The sequence below is a fragment of the Enoplosus armatus genome, chromosome 8 (genome assembly GCF_043641665.1).
Source record: "Enoplosus armatus isolate fEnoArm2 chromosome 8, fEnoArm2.hap1, whole genome shotgun sequence".
In the NCBI taxonomy this organism is placed as follows: domain Eukaryota; kingdom Metazoa; phylum Chordata; class Actinopteri; order Centrarchiformes; family Enoplosidae; genus Enoplosus; species Enoplosus armatus.
Genome location: NC_092187.1, coordinates 17490355 through 17511979, shown reverse-complemented (window position 1 = coordinate 17511979; position 21625 = coordinate 17490355). Strand labels below are relative to the sequence as shown.

At 42.6% G+C, this 21625-nt stretch overlaps 1 protein-coding gene across 1 annotated transcript; it reads left to right on the top strand.

Moving 5' to 3' along the window:
- Nucleotides 1-306: 306 nt before the first annotated feature.
- LOC139288943 (fibulin-2-like) lies at nucleotides 307-21398 on the top strand. Its single transcript, XM_070910413.1, has 16 exons — nucleotides 307-1654; nucleotides 7910-8024; nucleotides 8376-8505; nucleotides 9975-10176; nucleotides 11149-11367; nucleotides 12118-12228; nucleotides 12814-12915; nucleotides 13782-13913; nucleotides 17033-17170; nucleotides 17977-18117; nucleotides 18246-18374; nucleotides 18977-19102; nucleotides 19519-19635; nucleotides 19744-19872; nucleotides 20289-20412; nucleotides 20910-21398. Exons 1-16 carry the CDS (start codon nucleotides 307-309, stop codon nucleotides 21265-21267), a joined length of 3621 nt encoding a protein of 1206 aa, XP_070766514.1. The 3' UTR covers nucleotides 21268-21398.
- Nucleotides 21399-21625: the final 227 nt, after the last annotated feature.

Genomic DNA, 21625 nt, shown 5'->3' with positions numbered 1-21625 from the left:
ATACCCTGTGGTGCCAAATGAATAGGCATGGAAAAATGTATGTTTGGCAGGTGATCAAATTAAAGCAGACAGGTTCTTAAGTTAAAACATGTGTTTTTGATAATAACTGTGAAAACAAACCAAAAATAATAGGCCACTGATTGTTATCAAGCTGAATGCCAGACAACTTTTGCACTGTAAATATATCATTAACCACTGTTTACTTCCACAGGCTAAAAGACACAAAATTCTTTCTCATCTGGATTAAAATCTAGCCTGAAGAGACGCTTACTTTGAAGAACTGACTTGTACTTTTTTTAATGCAAAATGAACATTCAGAGGGCAACGCTGTTTTTATGTTGGATGATTCTGTGCATGGACACCTGTCTAAGCCAGAAAGACTGCACAGGTGTAGACTGTCCTGTCCTGCAGAACTGCATCGAAACGGTTTTAGAGAAAGGTGCCTGCTGTCCCACATGCACACAAAGGGGCTGCACCTGTGAGGGTTACCAGTACTACGACTGTGTCCAAGCAGGCTTCCAGAAAGGGAAAGTCCCAGAGGGGGAAGCTTACTTTGTGGATTTCGGAAGCACCGAATGCTCCTGTCCCCAGGGAGGAGGGAAGATAAGCTGTCGTTTTATTCCATGCCCTGAAATTCCCCCCAACTGCATTGATATTTTACAACCTGCAGATGGATGTCTTCAATGTGAGCGAATTGGCTGTACCCATGGCAACAAGAAGTATGAGGCGGGACACTCCTTCCAGATAGACCAGTGCCAGGTTTGCCACTGTCCAAATGAAGGTGGAAGGTTAATGTGTTCACCTATCCCCGGCTGTGACCTTCGTAGTTCTAATAAGCCCATGCGGGTTACGAGCACTGAGAACAACAATCCTTTGAGAGACATTAGCAGCCGTCATGACAGCCGACAAACGAGTCCTGGAGAACAGTTTTCCAAGCTGGCACTGGGGAACACTCTACCACTGTATAAGAAGGACCCACCCAGTTTTGGCACAGAGGAATATGACTATAAAATGGCAAGGCCGACGTCTTCCACTATCCAAGATCTGGCCCAACCACTGGAATCTACTACAGTACCACCAGCTTACCCAGAGTCAAGCTCCACTGCCTCCAGCTCCCATGATGACAGGAGACATGAGCCAAGGGAGACACAAAAAAGCCCTGATCCAGAGAGGAGCAGTGAGGCTGAGGTCACACATAACATGGATCCAACCACAGCAGGGACTCAGAGCGAAACATCAACATCGCTAACAACAGCAACCACACAGAAAGCGACCACAGAGAACCACAGGCCGCAACAGGAAATTGGTGAAAGGACCATTAGACACAACAGTGACAGAAACAAAGTGGCACTGGACACTTTAAAAGACACAGTATATACCACCCGCGCAAACAAGGGAGGCAGGTACTTTGGCCATCACAAACATAGTCAAGGCAGTCGCACGGGGAGTCATGGCGGCCATAAGAAACAAGAAGAAGTGTCAGTGGAGCACAGGCAGCCGCCCAGTAAAGCGGAGCTGGGCTCATACCCCACGATACAGTTCAGTCCCACCAGCAGAGCTCCAGTCAGGATGAGGGAGCACGGCGAGCAGCCTCAAAGACAGCCCCAAACCCTCCACAACTACCAGTCTCATGATGTGGAGGGAGACACAGAAGGTAAGTTATTATAAAGAGTGTCAAGTAATCCTGACCTTTTATGATCAACAGTATCCTAACTCTTCTTGTCAAATGAAGTGATTGAAAGCAGCTGAATTGATCTGAAACATAAAATGGTTTGATTCATTCAGTGCCTACATCAAAATACATCACAGTGTGATGATTTATAGCCTTGTAATGACAATGTTAGGTTGTTACTTTTTCAAAATACAACCTCCTTTTCCTTCTCTCACATCCTGTCTTTTGAGGAGGAATTCATAATCACTCTATTCAAGCTGGCAGCAGTCCAGGAAAAACAATTGTCCATGGAAAGTCTGTTTTCCCTAGATAGCGTTTATCTACCTTGCTCAGTCGACAAAAGCACTATACTTAGTATGTACTCATTTTCATGCATTCAAGTTAAGAGAATGCTACATTTATTTCTCTAGAGGTTTGTAAATAGCCAGTAATACCAAGCCTGGAGCCATATCTAAATTATTATGCTTCCAATACATCTGATAAATCCTGTAAGAGCAGCTGAAATTGCAATTTCTCTCCCTACTTTGCTCCAGAGAGAGTCCTGGGTTTGTGCCTCCTGCCTGTATCCATCATGTGATTATCAGCATGTTCTCGAACAGCCCCCTTCAGGGCATATAGGCCAATCTACTGTAGAAAGCACATGATGAAGTGATTACAAAGCTGTCTAGAAGACGAGTTACACTGCACTGGAAAGCATGACAAAAAAACACCATGTCTTATTTAAAATGTGAAGTTAGGTTACATATATATTATACATTTAAAAAATCTGAATGCTGCGTTAGCTTTAATGAATCACGTGATTTTACGCAGTTCCATAATGATCCCTTCTTCTAACTAGCCAAGAAAAACCTTATTAGATCATAATTTCCCTGCTCTTTATGGCACAAGGTAGCTAACTACATTACAAGGCTTCCCTATGAAGTGAGTGAACTAAATTATGAATGAATGAAATGTATTAGCCTTGTCATTTCACCTTTATAACCACTTAAGTGGCTGAATTGCTAAAGAAAAGAGTTCTGAGTACTCTTTTTTTATTAGTGGTGTTTTGTCCAGCAAACCAAAATCTGGAGGTGTGCAGTTAACCTACTTTACAGCACCGTGATGTTTGTTGAGACCTGTCAGGACTTTTCTTTCCTTTCAGCACCTGGCCTCCATAGGTATGTGTAGTATATGCTGAATGCATCTGTTGGGTGTTTCTGTGGCAGTGAACTCCAGAGGTACCTGTCAAGTTCATTTACCAGCATAAAGTTGGAGAATAAAGGTTAGAAATTGACCGTTTGTTGCTGTTAGACACATTTTGGCTACAGACTTGGGTCAAGTCTGGGTAAAATGTGAAACTGTGTGTGAACTTCTGTGAGCCAATATAGAAACTCTTTTGTTCACTCAGGGAAAGATCAGATATGCGCCTTGACAGACGTCCTCAAAAGTTTTCCAAACCAGCCATAAGTGCATTAGGATGAAGTCCAGCTATTCATTTGTGAATTATAGCTTAATGGAAGAGAGTTGACAGTCAAAGTAGGATGCGTTTGTCTCCTGGGATAAGGAGGAACTTGAACTAACTGGCCTGGCCACTCGGTGTGTGGGATGGAATGACACTGTTCGGGTTCACTGGTGAAGGTCACTGGACTAAGGGAAGCCTTCCAGAGTGGTGACATGTTAAAGCACAGACAGGAAAAACCCAGCTGATAAGGGTCTTGACTAATGCCTGTTATCAATGCCATTAGCAGAGGATGCCAAAGATATCTGGAGAGGAAAAGAGAAAGCATGAATAACAAGAACACAAGCATTTTTCACTAAACATAAATGGCCTGCCGTTGCAGTGGAACACGGCCAAAGATAAATGTTTTTTGTTTTAGTCAATAACTACTGCTCATTTGCCCTCTGTCTTTCCAACCAGACACAGTGTGTGCTCAGAAGGGGGATGGGATTTTTTAGGCTTTCTGATGCTGGTCTGGACCTGGTATAGGATTTCTTGGGGGTTGTACCTGTGAGCGGCATAATACCCATGTGATGAATGAGACCACTGTTGTGGCTTGATTGCCAGACGCTACTCACTGCTCCCTCATGAGCCGGTGTGATTACCTGTCTCCCGTGAGGCCGCTGGTTTCCCAATCTTCCCAGTAATCACCTCATCTGAAGCATACCTTCATTCTCCTCTCAGTAACTTCCCTTCCGACTTCGCCAAGCACCAACCATAACATCGAACTAAACTAGAAGAAAGTTAGACATGGATAAGATGGTAAAACTGAAGCACAAAAATCATCTGATGTGAGGTGGAAGAACTGAAGTGCTTGTTTTTATCAACTGTAACTGTCACAACATGCTGCATATGGGAGTGGGCTGAGCAGATGTATAATTTTCCTTAGGATGAAAAGGAGGGTGAATTCCAGAGCTGGCCATGTGAGAGTCCGACTGTACCAGCACTGTGGTACGAAGATACTGAAGATCAGTTTGAAGAAGATAGCTTATTTCTCCATACTGAAAAACCCGCCCGATCCACATGTCACCGAGGCTTACAAATAAAACAAAACATCTGCTCCAGATGCAGGAAACCACTCGTAAAAGAGACTCGTGATAAATTGTACCCATCTACATTTAACATCATTAACATACAGGGAAAGTGCAGCTGTATACAGATGTTTTCAGACTTACGATACAGTCATTTGTTCTCCTCCAAATATGAAATACAGTAAACCTTTCATATGAAATCTTACACTCATATTTATGCTTCATTGATATAATGATTTCTAATGCAGAAAATAGAAATACTTCTAATGGGACTTGGACCAGCCAATTAGGTAATATTATTCCTCACTGTTATTTTCATCCATCAGGTCCAAAATCAGGATTTGGATGTATTTCCTTTGGCAAGAAATTAGCAAATTTCCTGTGTTCTGGTTTGTGAACACACCTTGGAATATATAAGCCATAATAAGGCAATAGGAAACAGGTTCAAATTACAAGACTGTGGAGAGTATTAGGTCAGAGGCGTGCAGTGGAATATGCTTAACCAATTTAATATGCAAAGAAGAATCTCTAATGCTGATGTTGCAAGGCAGAAACTTTGTGAAACATTGTGGCCGTTTGCATGCTTGGGCGTGTCAAGGACGTGTGGTATCTTTAGGAAACACAAGCTATAAGTCGCAATAATGAAATGCACCATTAGTGACAAGTCCTCACAGTGTGTATTTTAGTGTTTCTTTCAGGTTATCTAACCACAAGGAGGTGTCATTGGATTGGAGGTTATGGTGTGAAACCATCAAAGACTGAGGCAAGCCCTCGGGGCTTCAACTAACTTTAACCCTGATTAAGACTACAAAAAGATGGATCACACGATTGTTGGCTCGCAATCTTAGGGAGATTAAGACATGAGTTGACAATAATTGAAACCTGAATTGGCCGTTTGGGAAATGAAGTCATGGTGACAGCAGGAGAGCCCTCCCTGTTATGTCACAACCAGCTGTTCTTGGACAGCGTTTATGTGTTTCAAAAGACACTGTATCTTTGCAAGTACTTATGTTAAAGGTGAGAAGAACATTGTGCCACTCCCTCCTGAGTTTAACACGGGCCTGCAAACTCACATACACGCACACATAAACACGGACATGCTTTTAAGCTTTCAGCATCAATCATCTGACATGTTCAACCACATGAGTTTGTATGTCATAGACCCCTTGGCATGTGCTGTTATTCATACTGTTGGTCCTGTTGACTCCAGCCCACCTGTATTGTAAATCACTGCCAATTCCACAAAAGAAAAGACACATGAGCCTTGATTAGTGGCAGCGCACTGCTTTATGACACCTCCAGACATGTTGAGAGTTGTCCTTTTTGGTTGTTATTCTTGCTCCATATTTTCAGAGGGTGTGATGTCACCAGTTTTGGATTTGGACAAGAGCGAAGCATCTGGTGTTAATGCTAGTCTAATGGCCAAATATAATGACAGGCCTGGAACAGAGAGAGATGCTCCTCAGCCACCTTTCAAGTGTATATTTTGGATCTCAGTTGTGCAAGTACAATAAATCAACTTAGCTAATTATTGCACAGCTGAATGGAACAAGTTACGATACAGGCTTAATTAGAAGGTCTGTCAAAGAGACAGGAAGAGACCTGGTTAGATGCAGATATAGCTCGGCTAAAATAGTTTATCATTGTTTTCATCCCCAGTAGCTATTTTGGTGAAACGCAATCTCCCTCCATTTCATCCACTAAATCCTTTGTAAACATAGTCACGAACTGTATGTAGTTAAACTCTGTATAACTCCCACATTCTGGATGGACACATGGGAGCAAATGTGTGTCATGTTCTTGAACTGATTCCACCTGGAGAAAATGAATAGGAGGCAGAAGAGGGAGGATGAATAATTATGTTCCCTGTCTTTTAATATACATTCACTCAGGTTCAAAGGGACTTGTTTAACTGCACGGCTGGCACAGATACTGTAGTTATCTATCAAAGAGTCATTGTGCCTTTCAAGGTTTAGATTTTCTCATTTCTAAACCTTTAAATTATGCACACTGCAGCAGTCACTTGCTCTATTCCAAATAATTGCCTTGGTCTTATTATGTGTAGGTAAGTCAAGGAGTATTTAAACAAAAATAAAGTGGATGTGGAAGTCAAAATGGTAGAATGACCTTGGGCACTGTCACACGTCTGTGCTATTTATAATTGCAATAAGATTTTTAGCTTGGTCTGTCCTCTGCGTGACACCCATGCTCATTTAAGGCTTACGTTGGAGCAGACCATGCTATGAGAGGCCTATTAAAACTTTTAGAGGGCTGTTCATATGATTTTTAGTAACGCTAGCGGCGTGGCTTCAGGTATGCCAGTGTTGGCAAATATATCCCTGTAGGATGGACCCTACTGACTTTGGTCATCCCCTGACTCTTTCTGTAGCGCCACCATGAGGTTCATTTTTAGTTTTAGCAAAATGTCAAAATATTGATGAATTGCCATGAAATTTGGTACACACACATTCATGTTCCCCACAGGATGAATTGTCATCTCCTGACTTCATCAAGCGCCATCATCAGGTCAAATTTGTCCCAAACGTTTTGACCAAATACCTGCAAAACTAATGACATCAGCCTCAGCTGTACTTTGTGTTTATAATTAATTAGCTAATGTTATGCTAACATGCTAAACTATGAACATGGGAAACATTACCTGATAAATATCAGTATGTTAGCATTAGCAATGCTGACATGTAGCACAAAGCACAGTTGTGCCTCAGTGCAGCCTCACAGCTTTAGACTCTGGTTATAATCTGTTTTCTTTTCAGTTTGTTTTGCATCCATGTTATAGCTGGAAAGACAACTCCCACTTGCAACATATCCACATATCAGCCTCTAAACACAAGACAAACACCTTCACAATACAGCATATCCAGCATGTACTATTAAAGAAAGTGGTCAAAATACAGTAAACATAATTATGATAATGAATAATCATAAATCCAGTGAGGGCCAGTTTCATCACATAAAACATAATTATTAATTTAACTAACTGTGTTACTTTCAAATTTAAGAGGGTTAAGTCTGGTTCCTTAAGTTGAGGTAAAAACATATTGTGTTTGGTATATGTCCAGATTGACAAATGTTTTGTCCTGTATGGTATGACTGACTGTGAAGGCATGAATGTCATGAGTTGTGTCTTCCATAGTAGTGCAGGAGCCACAAATCAAAGCAGGAATGCACTGCCCTGTTATTGAAGGAACACGTATACATTTTCCCTGTAAACTGGATAATGTGTTTTTGCTCTGTCTGTTCCCTGGCCCAGTTTGAAATGAAGTGCTAATGTGTGACTCTGTCACTCTGCTCCAGCTCTGATTAGCCAGGATGTAACCAAAAAGTACAATTTAACTCTGAAGGTAATTTTTATAGAGTCTTGGGTTTCATACTTCTCCCTGCCAATGAAAGTGAGAGCAGAGTCAAGGAGTCTGAAGGAGTCTGAGAAGAAAAACACAGATTGTACTTGCTATTCTCAGCGTGAAGTCACCAAAACCAGCTCTAAGTCTATTTCTGAGACAAGTGTTCCACAAAAGATGAAATTCAGTTGCACTTCAAATACCCTGTAACCAGATTTTACAGCATCCCACTTTTGGGATTCTATGGTGGTAAATGTTAACCATCCGCTTCCAGCTGAATTCACATTGTAACCGTTAATTCATGCGATTCCTCTGAAACGCTGGCTGCACTGAGTGGGATAAATCTGGAACTGTTTGTGTTTCATTATAGTGTCTGCCAAGGAGCTGGTGAAGACCTGCTGTGAGACAGGGGAGAAATGGGCTTCAGCTAATGGTCACTGCAACAACATGGAGCCACCCACAAAAGATAGGCACTCCATCTGCTGGTAAGGCCATTATTAAACGCCCATTGACATCATTTAGCCCTGCACACTGTAAATCATCTTGAATAGTCTGTTTATAGTCTACTTCACTGGAGTGATCAACAAGAAAATAGATTAGTAAAGGGACATAATGATAAAGAAAGATCAATTTAAGCTTTGACTGGTAAATTATTAAGATTTTGATTTCAATTTCTCCTTTTAATTGAATTTAGAGAAATTTGAAAACACAGTTCAGTCGGCTCTGTCTTAGCACTCGTGGGAAGAACAGGCAGCCCACTCGTTGTTGCTGTAGGGGCGCAGTTGCAGTCCAAAACACTTCTGCAGTCCTTTTTCCTGTGTGCTTTTCTCTGCCAGGACTGCCCAACAACAGTGCTGCCTCGGTTCCCTGAGAGAAAGTGGGTGTTTGGCTGGAATGAATGCAGCCCGAGCAGGAGATATGTGTCAAAAGGACGCCAGCAATAAATGTGGGATCGATCCCTACAAGGCAAGTATTTGTGACCAGATACCACGGCAAAGGGCAAACACAGTTCAATGGGTTCACAGTCAAACTTAATGACATTGTAAATTTCAAATGAAGCCTAATATAGTCTGAATTAGCAATTGATAAATGCATTAGTCACAGTAGAATTGAAAACATGTGTAGATGGTACTAGTCTGTAGCCAGTAAGAGTCTCTCTGCAGTGTTTGTCTTTATTCTGTCTCCTCTGAGCATTACTGCTGCGGTGCCAATTCCCTGTTATTCAATTGCCTTATTTAATTTAGACAAAATGATTTAGGGCCAATTACAACTTAAGATTCCCACAGTCGTAAAAGCTTTACTATCTTCAAAGCAGACCTCAGCAATTGGAAATGTCATATGCCAATTGTGTGGCCTCTCTGAAATTGTTGAAACACGGACTGATAATTGATGTTGTAAAACAGCAGCAGTGGCAGACAGCAAGCTATTATTGTGGTTAATGAGGGTCAAGTCGTGGTGACTGTGTAATTCTATCGTGTACGCCCAGATTTGCCACCTGACCTGTGTGTTGAATGATACTTACTCACCTGCTCAGAGGCCCTTGAGCAGCATGGGGCCATTATCGACGCTATGCTGCAGTACAGCTGTTAAATATTGGCTTTCACCACCTTCCTGGAGATTTAGTAATATTATGCCATCTACAGCCACGACACATCACTGTGGTCATTACTTACAGTTTTATGTTTCGCTATGCCCCCATGCACTCCAAGTGGCGATTCTGCTGAGACCTACAGAGAAATAAAGTGAGAGGCTGTGAGTCAGGGGAGAGTTGCTCCAAATTCATGCTTGTCGCTGTCAAAGTTCAATTCAAGAAGATTGAGGGTCCACAGCCATGCTAGCGGCTCTGTGAGGCTATTTAGAAACTCTGGTGCTAAATGCTAACGTCCCACAGTGACAGTGCTAACAAGTGTTCAGCAAGTAATGTTTACAGTGTTCAACCATCTTAGTGTTCAAATGCTAACATTTGCTAATAAGCGCTGAGAATGATGATGGGAATGTCATTAGTTTTGCAGGTTATTTTGCATTGAAATACTGACCTGATGGTGGCACGAGAGGGAAATAGGATGGATCTTCTGGGCATCATGAATATCTCAAGACAATCCATGCAATATTTAGACATTTCACTAAAAACACGTCAACGCTGGTGGCACTAGAGGAAATGTCAGGGGATCACCAAAGTCAGTAACCCTCCATGGACCATGATGTCAGTACAAACATTTAATAGCAAACCATCTGATAGTTCAAGATATTTCAGTCTTGACCAAAGTGGTCAGACCAGCATTGCCATGTAGCGTTGCTAAAAACAAATCTTGCACACAGCATGGACCACTGAGAGTAGTCTTTTTCATAAAATGGATTTTAAAATGGAGTACAGCAGCTTCTCTAAAGAGCTACATGATCCTAGACTACATGTGTAAAGACTGTGTGACCCGCAGGAATGCTGTGACTGCTGCACTCTGGGGCTGCAGTTCCGCAGTGAGGGGCATCGCTGCGAAGCCCACCAGTACCTGGGCTTCCACTGCAGACACGTCTTTCTAACCTGCTGCGGGGGGGAGGAGAGCAGTGCTGGGAATCAAGACAGCTGGCACTCTGTCAGAGAGAGGCCTGCTCTCAACCCCACTTCACCACCACAAAAAGGTACTGTCAACAAATATTTGTATGTGCAAATACACATGCACTGCATGCTCTATGCCAAGGGAGGGGGGATGTTGTTGTAATACACACCCGTACACTGCCAGAGAAAAGTACTGATTTAAACCCAAGACATCAATTTTCTTTATACTAGCAGTTAAAATTAAGCATTCTGGTAAGGTCCCCCTACCCTACTGAAAAATTATGTACCTCATTGGCCTCCCAGAACATAGTGTAGTAGCCCAGATCACTCCTGTACTGTAATTCTAAGAGATATAGTGCCTATCTGCCTGCCCAGCATTGCATTAAATCCTTTTTCACTAAACCACTATGTTGTTGGTAGTATTCTTGCATTGATTAGTTTTTTGGCTACTGCAAGGTGAAGAACTTGGCTCATTTCAAATTCATGTTTCAGTAAAACTGTTTTTTCGTAGTGTGATCTGCCTTGATCAGGTGCCTTTCTTTAGGATGTTTTCTTCTTTTCTGGTTTGTTAGTTAGTTAGGTACATCATGACAAACATTTGGTCAATCCCATTTGGGATTAGACACAGAAATACAGCAAGACAACGCAAACTAAAAGCAAAAGGAAAGAGATTAATCATGACATTATATGTACATCTACATCTTCTTCTATGTCTTTTATTGTAACTTCTATTGATGCATTTTGTGCATCTTGTTATGCTGCACGTGTATTTTTAAGAGACCATCTAAGGAAGGGCGTTGCAATCTTGTTTAGGATATGAATAATGTGGTATGTGGCAGTGGTTGATGCTATGTATTTATCCCTGCAAAAAATAAACATTACAATAAAAATGAATAAGAAAATAAATCCTCCTTATCATTGTGGCCATTGTGTCTGCCCTGTAATTTTTATATTTAAAAGATGTTTTCCTTTAGGGAAAGTAATAAACTATATTAAACTTTTTATGCAGTTTTATTGCCTGTGAGAACAACAGCAACTCTCTCCGTGTGCTGCAGTATCCGACAGCCCGTACCCTAAAGAGGCCTTCTCCATTGGTGAGGAGCGGGATGGGGAGAATGCAGTGGAGGGTCCTGTTGAGGTGGAGGACATGGATGAGTGCCTGATATATGAGGGCAAAATCTGCCACCACAGATGTGTCAACACACCAGGCTCTTTCCGGTGTGAGTGCTTCCCTGGATACGTGCTGCAAGAGGACGCTTTCACTTGCGCACAAGGTAAAGTGAGGACCACCAATCATATTTTGTCACACAGTGCTAGCAGACATTTCCAACGATGCCAGTACACAGGAAAGCGACTCTTTGTGCCATTTGCTCTTTGAAATGTGATTTACAGTCCGCACTCCTGGCAGGAAGACCCCATTTGTCGTAATTTGTCTACACATTCACAGTGTATTATTTTCCTGGTCCCTCTGAGTTCCTTCCTGTCTGCGAGCCCTGATACTGTGTAATAATAGTTATTTATAATCACACACTAACATCCCTTTCCTGGACTGACATCAGTGCTCAACTAATCACATCTCTGCTGTTGTCAAAAAGCTTTTCAGCTGAAGAAAAAAAAAAAAACATCTTCACAATTTTTCAACATTCTTTGCACAAACTGAAGGTCTGCTCAGGTGTTGAGTTTAGAAGTATTTTCAGGTAATGCTGTATGACGTGTACCAGACTTTAATCAACAGTGGCTTTCACCAACACGAGCCTGTCTCAACAGGATACTAATGCCAGAGTTCTCAGTAAATTACAGTGAGGGATGGGGCTCACTAATAAAACCAAATGTTTGTCTGCAGGCAATGTTTTTTCCTGTCTCACCTTCACTGCTATTACAACTTTCATCTGTAGCTGCCAGCCTCATATCGCTGGATGAAGATGCAGGGATTGCGCAAGGTTTCAGCCTCTAACTAAGGCCGCAGTAGATGGAGAGGTGAAATTCTTGATTACAGTGTGATGAGATTATTCATGCTTCTGCAGAGACGGTGGACGAGGAGAACAGACTGAAGGAAGATGACAGAGCGGCAGTGGAGCCCACTTCACCGCTTCCGCCTCCCACTCAGCCCCCTGTCCCACTCAACCCCTGTGAAGGTTAGAAACGTACAGCTTAATGAGCGTAGAGGGAGCTGCAGGCCTGACAGCCCACACCGAGCACTTTCATTCATCCTTAACGTCTTAATCAGAGACTGGAACATGCATCTTGATGTAGTCGAATGTGTTTAGAGGAGAAGCCGGCTCAGGCTGCTGCATATTGACGTGTTATTATTTCAAACTCACCCTTTCCATGAAATGTAATTGTGCCGCAAATGTCAAACACAAGCGGCGAGATGGTATCAAAGGTTAGTTTGTTTTCAGCATCAGCCACTCATTCTCACGAGTTCTCCATATCATAATCTGTTCAGGGTCACATTTTGTTTCTCTTGTTTGGTTTCCATGACACCAGGGTGGAGGTCTACCACACTGTGGGCCAAAAGTAGGAAATACAATATGACCAGGTCAGGGATCAACCTGGAAAAAGGAAATTAGCAAACGGCAATACAGTAAATAGTGTTCTTGTCTCCCACCCAGAGTCACAAAGCTCCCCTCTGTTTCACCGTAAATGCTGTTGAGTGGAGTAGTAGTAGAGTATATTTCATATTTATTATATTTGACCTCACTGTACAGTATTATTTTCAGGAAACAGCCCATGTGAGCAACACTGCACCTCAGTGGGCGGAAGGCCACAATGCTCCTGTTTCCCAGGATTCTCCCTTATGGCTGATGGACGCTCCTGTGAGGGTAAGAAACTCAGTTATAATGCTGAAAACATTTTCTTACCTCACACCAGGGTAGCATGTGGAAATGTTGTGCAATCGTAGAAGTGAAAAATGGCTGGCTATTTCAGCCCTCATTTCAGTTTGTCTTTTTCAGCCAGAGGAGTTTGGTTCCAGTTGAGGAGAGTTTCTTGGCAAGACTGTCTGCCACTGATTTGTCTTTTTCTCTAATCAGCGCCTCTAGATTTGGAGATACAGCTCTAATCCCCTTCACTCTCAGCAACACACTGTGATGCAGGCAAATATATATATATATATATATATATATAAATGGGAGATGCTCGTTTCATCTTGTTCCTGAACTGAGTCTCTATCAGAGGGATCATCCCAACTATCCATGCATTATCACGATATATCTTACCAAATGCATCCCATATCTACCCTTTATTTCCACTCAGAATGGTGGTGGACTGTGTGTTTTTATCATGAGGCTGATCAGCTACTGCTCCATGTGTCTAAGCTGTCTCCCTGGGGATATATCTTTAGGTTAAGCCATAACCACTGGTGTGTCTCCTGCTTGACAGCAGCAAACCGTGGCAGTGACACAGAGAGCAGCTCAGTATGGTGACAAGTTTCTCATTGTGTGGAAGCTATACCCAGTAGCCTTGCCCCTAATCTCTCTCCCAGAGGAGGGCCCAACCTGTCTCTTTAATCTGCTTCTAACTGCTGACTGTTACACACAGACCACGGCTCACTTGATTTTTGTACATCTCCTTGACTGCTTTTTCTGAACTTATTCATCCAGCGTCTTCTACTGTGCACTTTTCAATAATTATTCTCTATCTTTGCACTGACACATTTGTCTTTTATATTCTATTTTTAAACATCCAGACGTAAACGAGTGTTTGTCCGCACGTGCCTGCCAGTTGAACGACCTCTGCGTGAACACCGCGGGGAGTTATATCTGTCAGAGACTGATCACCTGCCCCCCGGGATACCAGATCAACAACGACATCTGTGAAGGTACACCACACCTTATCAGCATCAAGGTATTCACTTCCACCCACAGTGAACATGTTGTAAATACCAGCAGGAGAGCATTTGTATTACCATATGATCACAATGAAAGGAAAGCACATTGTTCAGGCAAACAATCACTTTTACCACCCTTGAGAGTAAGTATTGAAAATTTGATTTTTTTTTTTTATTCTTCAAGTCCAGTGATTATGTATTTTCACATATAAGCACACAGACAAGAGGGAATAATAAGAACTGTTGCTCCAGGGAGCTGTTTCCACAGTATTTGCTTGCTGTTAACTCTCAGTATGAAGAGCTGCCTGGCTTGTCTTTGTGGGTGGCGCCCAACTTTGAGATGCAATAGTAAACCTCCCAATACGTCTCATTATTTCCATGCACCATAAATTGGGCCTGTGCAGAGGTCTCATTCATAAAGCAGCAGCAGTGTTCAGGAAGAAGGACCCCCTAAGATGAGTTTTAGATGTGCTGTAAGTGCCGTTTGCCACTGCAGATGGGAGACTGCAGCAATCTTGTGAACTTAAAGAGTGTTCAATCAGGCAAAATGAGCATTTAACAAGAAAGTATGTTTAACGGTAAGCCTCCAAACAGCTGCCACTCCAGGCCGTTGGCATAAGTGCGGAGTGGAAAACTTTGTGTTGTGCTACCTATTCCCTGTTCATGGTTTACTAAGAGACTGTAATGAAACGCTCCTTTTTCCTCCTCTCACAAATGAAGCAAAGTCACCACACGGGAGAAACTCAATTGTGTCCCTCTCCCTTCTCTGAACAGAATGATGAAAAGTTAAGACCATGGATTAATTGTGCAGTCTTGTCTTCCTAACCCAGTGTGTTCAACAGTCTTAGCACCAGACTGACACATTTTGAGGCAAAATCACGCCTTTTCTTTTCGGTGTCACAGCTCACAACATATATGACCTTTATCAGTACAACTTTCCAGTTATAGTTGTTATTTAAGACCGTGGCACATTATCATCAAATTTAAACCCTTTTCCACCATCAAATACAATCCAGTTTATTGTCTGTATATCCAGGGTTACACTCCTTGTAGCTAATGCAGCATGAATTTCTGTAATGCCAAAATGTAAACACTATTAGGTGTAAAAGGGGGCTCAGATGTAGCCTACAGCTAACTCAGTAACTCACGGCAACAATACACTTCCTGTTTACATCACCCAAAGCACGGTGGGGAAATTAGGACTAAAACATATTAATCATAAATGCAAATTAGAAAAATTAGAGTGATAAGGAGTGGCTTTTTTATGTTTTACACAATCAGTGGATTTTTGACTGTACCAAGGCAGAGAATCTCCTGTCAACATGGTTGTTATATCCCCAGAACACTGATATTCTAATCTAAGCATGCATACTGCATTCATATACAGGTATTTCAAAAACGTTGGAAATAGAGGCCAACAAGACGAGTAGTCTACAGTACATGCTAGCTCCTCTGTGAGGCTGTACTTTTGGCACAGCAGTGCTTTTAGCTAAAAGCTAACACCAGCATGGCAACATGCTCACAATCACAATACCAGCCTGCTGACGTTTAGCAGGTATAATGTTCACCATCTTTAGTTTAGTTTGTTAGCATGTTAACATTTGCTCTGAAGACAAAGTACAGCTGAGGCTGATTGGAATATTGTAAGTTTTACAGGTGTTTGTTCATAAAGTATTGGACAAATTAAACATTCGACTTGATGATGACGCTATATGTAACGTCAGAAGATCCCCAAAGTTATTACAAATCATCCCGAGGGGGACATGAATTCATGACAATCCAACAGTTGTTGAGATATTTCACTCAAAACCACAAATCTCAACCTCATGGTGGTGCTAGAGGAAAAGTCAGAGGGCCACCAAAGTCAGTAGGATTCATCCAATCCCTTCGATTTCATAGAAATCCATCCAATAGTTGTTGAGATATTTCAATCTGGACCAAGATGGTGGCCCAACCAACAGATCGGCATTGCCCTGCATAGAGCTATTCTATTAGCGTGGCTAAAAAACTCTTTTTTTATTGAGTTGAGTAAAGCGTTTCTATTCATAAAAAGTGTCACATGTATACTATCTTGATGGCATTTCAGCCAAACTTATTCTGGAAATAACAATATATGACATGTATTGCTAACACATGCAGCAACAGTACCATAACCTTGTAAATAAAGGGAGTAAAAACAGGGGGGGGGGAAACAGCCAAGGGCTCAAGGGGTTAAATTCACATACAACAAGTAGACTCTTTGACCTTGGTGGGTTCCAGGATCCCGTTGCCTTCACCGGGAGGGCGGTTACCTCCAATCACTCACACATTTATCCTGCTTCCTGGCTTTTCTCTCTCTCTCTCTCTCTCTCTCTCTCCCCGTCGGTGTCAGGCTCAGCTCAGCTCTTGTCAACTCTGCCAGGCTTGTGTCAGGAGCAAGATGCTCAATCACTATCTGCTGTTTAGAGACCTCCCCTACAGTATATCAGCAGGGCTGCCTGCCAGAGCTGGTTTGGGCCTCTATACAGCAATTACAGTGGTGAAATCCTGCAAGGCTGCTTGAAAACATAAGATACTCATGCATTATGCACACACTCTTTTTAGATTGTGATTTCCCTCCAGCTTTGGTTCATACTATGGCAACAGATGTGGATGGATGATTGACAGGAGGTGAATCCCTTAGTAGACAGGTGTTCCAAGACTCTGGGGGAATATACCGCAATGTTAATTCACACACTGCACAAGAAGACTATTGCATGTGACTTCTGCTGGTTTGACTCATTAGATGTTTTCATCTAGTTGAAATTATAAACTGTCATTCACGCCATTCTGGATGTAAAAAGAGTGATAAGTATAGATAAGATACAATTCTTTTAATCTTGATTAACCTCTAGAGTATTGACAGGGAATGCTTTATGATAAATGAACAGCAGTAGAAGTGATTACCTGTACAATCTGCCATTTAACCACAGTGCCATCCAGTGGTGGAATATGGCATTACATGTATGTATCTCCTTCATGCACTGTAGTTAACAAATGTAGTGGATACTAATAATGTTTGATTTGTGCTTTATTTGCAATGAATCATTTCTTCAGTCCACATTAGCTCATTCATTCTTCTTATTCCTCAGACATCAATGAGTGTGTGCAGCAGAGCCATAACTGTGGGCTCGACTTCGAGTGTGTGAATACAGAGGGCTCGTTCAGGTGCAACCCCAAACCTCGATGTCCTGTGGGCTTTAACCGGGACGCACAGGGCATCTGTACAGGTAAAGGAAAACTTTCTTACTAAGATGATGATATAATTGCTAATGTCCTTTACAGCAAGGTTTGTTCCCAGTCTTGGAGAAGAGATTGAGGGCAAACTGTATGGAGGTTTTTCATTCAATTAAACTTTTTTTCTGGTTTAACTGTTTGTTTGGGGTGAAAAAAATGTCATTCAGTATGATTATGTGTCACTGTATGAGGGTTAAACAAGCAAACAAGGCTCTTCAGCTTTGTTTTACATAACAGTCAATATTGTTTTTGTCTATAGAGATTCTCAATCTTGTTTGCAAGCACCAGTGAGTGAACCGGGCAGAGCACAAACTTTCCCCACAGATGAATCATAGTCCATCCATGTAGACGCACGGCATGTACACCATGCAGGTGAATCAGCGCGGCTGCAGTGACAGAGGGGTTAAATGCCACACAGACAGGAGATCAGAGAGGTTGCTGTTAGGGGCTGCAGAGGGGTGGATAAAAGCCAATCCTCTGTCCTGCTCCAGTACAAACTGATGCTGTGGAATTAGCCCCCAGGGGCAGGAACTGGGGCATGTCGAGGCAGCCGACGCCCCTGTAAAAGAAGTGTAAAAGAAATGCTCTGAGAAATGAGAAAATTGAGTAAATGTCAGACACACACACACAACAAAGTTATCCGAGGGAATGCAACTGTGTGATGTATGTTTGCTTTGATATCACAGTGTGGCTAAAGAGCATGCCTTGCCTTTGTGTTTGGGTCTCCTCTCTTCTTCTGTCTTTCTTCATCTTCATCTCTCTCCGTCTTTCCCTCTCCCTCTCTCTCTCTCTGTAACAGACATTGATGAGTGTGCTGCTTTGGCCCAGCCATGTAGCCTGGAATTCAACTGCATCAACACAGTGGGATCCTACATGTGCCAGAGGAAGATAATATGTAGCCGTGGCTATCATGCCAGTCCTGATGGATCCAGATGTATTGGTATGATTTGTGGTTGTTACACGTGAGCAAATTACACTCAATCATGAAGCCGTGGCAGCTGAATGTTATCGTTGGCATCTAATTGATGATTTTTCCATCTCTTTACCGTTCATGTGTCTGTCTTGTAGATGTGGACGAGTGTCAGGGCAGTCTTCATCGATGTGGAGAGGGCCAGCTGTGCCACAATCTGCCTGGTTCCTATCGTTGTGAATGTCAGACAGGCTATCAGTATGACTCCTTCAGGAGGATGTGCGTAGGTATGTTGGACATCATACACATCATCACACAGAAGTAGCGCACATGCTGCGTTTTAAGAGGAAAGAAAGTGGAGCTTTATACATTTTGCTTTAACCTTCTGTCTCCGTTTCCTGCTCATTCTCTCCTTCCCTTCCATTCGCCCTTCATCACCTTTTCACTCTTTTGCACTACTGTACAGCCTCCCCTCTTCTTCGTCTGCCTACTCTGCTGCTCCTGTTTATTATTCTGCGGTGGGAGAGCTGCTGCTGTTTCCCCGGCTCTGCTGCTGGCTCCTGCAGTAGCCACTGGGCCGATCACGTCTCCTGCTGCAGAGGACTCTGCTGCTGCTGCTGCTCCCTCTGTTTGTGATTCACTGTGTTGTGACTCTCATGATAATGGACTCTGCTCAAGTGTTTAGACTATCAGCAGGCAGCTGGTCCCCTCACATTGCACTCGCGTTGACATGCACACAAACACGCACAGGCATGCACACGTACGCGGCCGTGCAGGGCAACAAACCCGCTCACGCTCGGTTGCACACGCGCACTCGCACACACGGGTGCGAACACAAAAATGCAACACACACTCACAGAGGTATGATGACACTGCTTCTTCCTCTCAGATGTAAACGAGTGCTGGCGCTACCCAGGCCGCCTGTGTGCCCAGACCTGTGAGAACACCCCAGGCTCCTATGAATGCTCGTGTACCTCTGGCTTCCGCTTATCCGGCGATGGCAAGAACTGTGAAGGTGTGTGTGTGTATGTGTATTAATGTCTGTCTGCATGGGTGTGAGAAGGTGCATCCATGTGTACGTGTTGGCGCATGTGGTTGTATATTTTTGTGAATCTGTGCGTGAAAATATGCCTGTGTGTGTATGTGTTTGTTGGTGTACCAGGCTTTGTGTGTGTGTGCATGAACAGTGCAGATTCCTAGACTGAGCTGATATTAAAGCTGGCCACTGTGTGCAGCACATTGCAGAAGAGGGATGGCAGTTAGAGGCATTAGTGTGTTATACTGTATGTCATATCATGCCTTCAAGCACAAACCAGTAAAAACATAATTGGCTTAATAACAACATCTTGTTTATATGTTAGGATAAAAACATTGAAAATCCTTTGATCAAGTGAATTGTGACAGTAATGAGCTCTAACCTCTAATCTCCAGACGTGAATGAGTGTTTGGCCAGCCCATGCAGTCAGGAGTGTGCCAACATCTATGGTTCCTACCAGTGCTACTGCAGACAGGGCTACCACCTCAGGGAGGATGGGCACACCTGTGAAGGTGGGGCACTCTCTATTACACACCACAAATACCATATTTATACCAAACCATTGTTTGGACAAGTTTATGAATCAATTTCACATGATTTACTTCCTCCTTGTCAACCAGACATTAACGAGTGTTCCCAGAGCATCGGCCATCTGTGTACCTATAAGTGTGTGAACGTTGCTGGCAGTTACCAGTGCGCTTGTCCTGAATATGGATACACCATGTCTCCAAATGGACGCTCTTGCAGAGGTGAATACCCCCCAAAAAAACAAAACCAACAAAATGCACACACTCACTGTACTTCAGCGGCTTCATCAATAAGTGCACCTCATTGAGTTCTGCTCTGAAACAGAAAAAATGTCTCTGCACCAAATTAACTCTACACAGAGTGTATATTACTGTTCTGCTCTGATAAGTATAATTGGTACTTTTACAGTGGCTTAGTAATTACACAGGCTATAAAACTTTATTGGACTAAAAGTCTTGTCTCGCTAATTTGAATTTTTTACTTGAGCAGTTTCTTTTCCCTCCACGAGGACTAGTTTTTGTCTTACATGTTTCAGCAATGAGGCTTTTCCCTCAAAGTTCAATTGTCCTGTGACTAACACCAGTTTCCTCGGCTCCAGGCAGTAAACCAGCCCCCGTTCATTAACTGTGTGTTTTAGATATCGATGAGTGTGCCACAGGGGCCCATAACTGCTCTCTAGCTGAGACCTGCTACAACATCCAAGGAGGGTACCGCTGCCTCTCTCTCAGCTGTCCACCCAACTACCGCAAAGTGTCCGACACGTGAGTGATAAGATCAGTTTAAAAACCATGCCAATGTTCAATATGAGGCCTCACTGATCCAAAAGGTTGATATGAACTTGTGTTTTTTTGTGATTCATATGAGGTTAGATAATTCTATGAAGGATTCAATTTTGGGGAGTTTTTACTGTAAAAACAGGAAGAGGGAGGGGAGTAAAAGGATAACAAAAATCCATTTAAAGTGGATCAGCACAACTCGTAAATCAGCATTAGATGGCATTAATGAGTTTAACTGTGGGGAAATCCGCTTAATACCTGTATATCCTTGTGTGCTGTATCACTCTTTCTGGAGATATTTGTTTTTTTGTTGTGCTTTTTTATTTTGAATTATTATCTCTTAACATCTCTGACCTTCCCTATAAGACAATAAATCGTATCTAAATGCCTTTTATGTCTTATGTATAGCCCTTTGAATTGCCCTGTTGTTGAAACGTGCTATACAAAAACAAGTTGCCTTGCCTTCTGTGTGTCTCTTGTAGGCGCTGTGAGCGGGTCAGCTGTCCAAACTACCTGGAGTGTCAAAACTCTCCCCTGAGAATCACCTACTACTACCTCAGCTTCCAGTCCAACATCGTCATCCCTGCTCAGATCTTCCGCATCGGACCGTCCCCCGCCTACTCGGGAGACAACGTCATCGTCAGCATCACGCAGGGAAATGAGGAAAACTACTTCAGCACCCGGAAGCTGAATGCCTACACGGGCGCTGTGTACTTGAATCGGCAGGTTGAGGGTCCAAGGGATTTCTTAATCAATGTGGAGATGAAGCTTTGGAGACAGGGGACGTTCACCACTTTCCAGGCCAGGATCTACGTCTTCATCACAGCCAACTCGCTCTAACAGTCAGAGATAGTTAGTGCTGTGGCCACTATGGACCTCATGAGGACTTTTCATATCACTATTTAACAATATCATAAAGTATACCACTGTCTGTCATGACTGGTTTGAGGAGTTACTCTTGCATATGTCCAGTTGAAGGTAATATTAAAACATTGCTGTAAGAGTAGTGTAATATTCAGAAAGAAACTGTTTGCCTTGTGTCAGTTTCTGTTTTCACAGCAATTGCCTGAAAACCGTGTAATGTCAAATTATCCTTTTTTTTCATTTCTCACCTGAATTGCTAATGTACATGTCATTAATTTCCATTTCTCAAAAAAAACATGGAAAAGACATTCCATATTTTCAAAAACCCATTAAG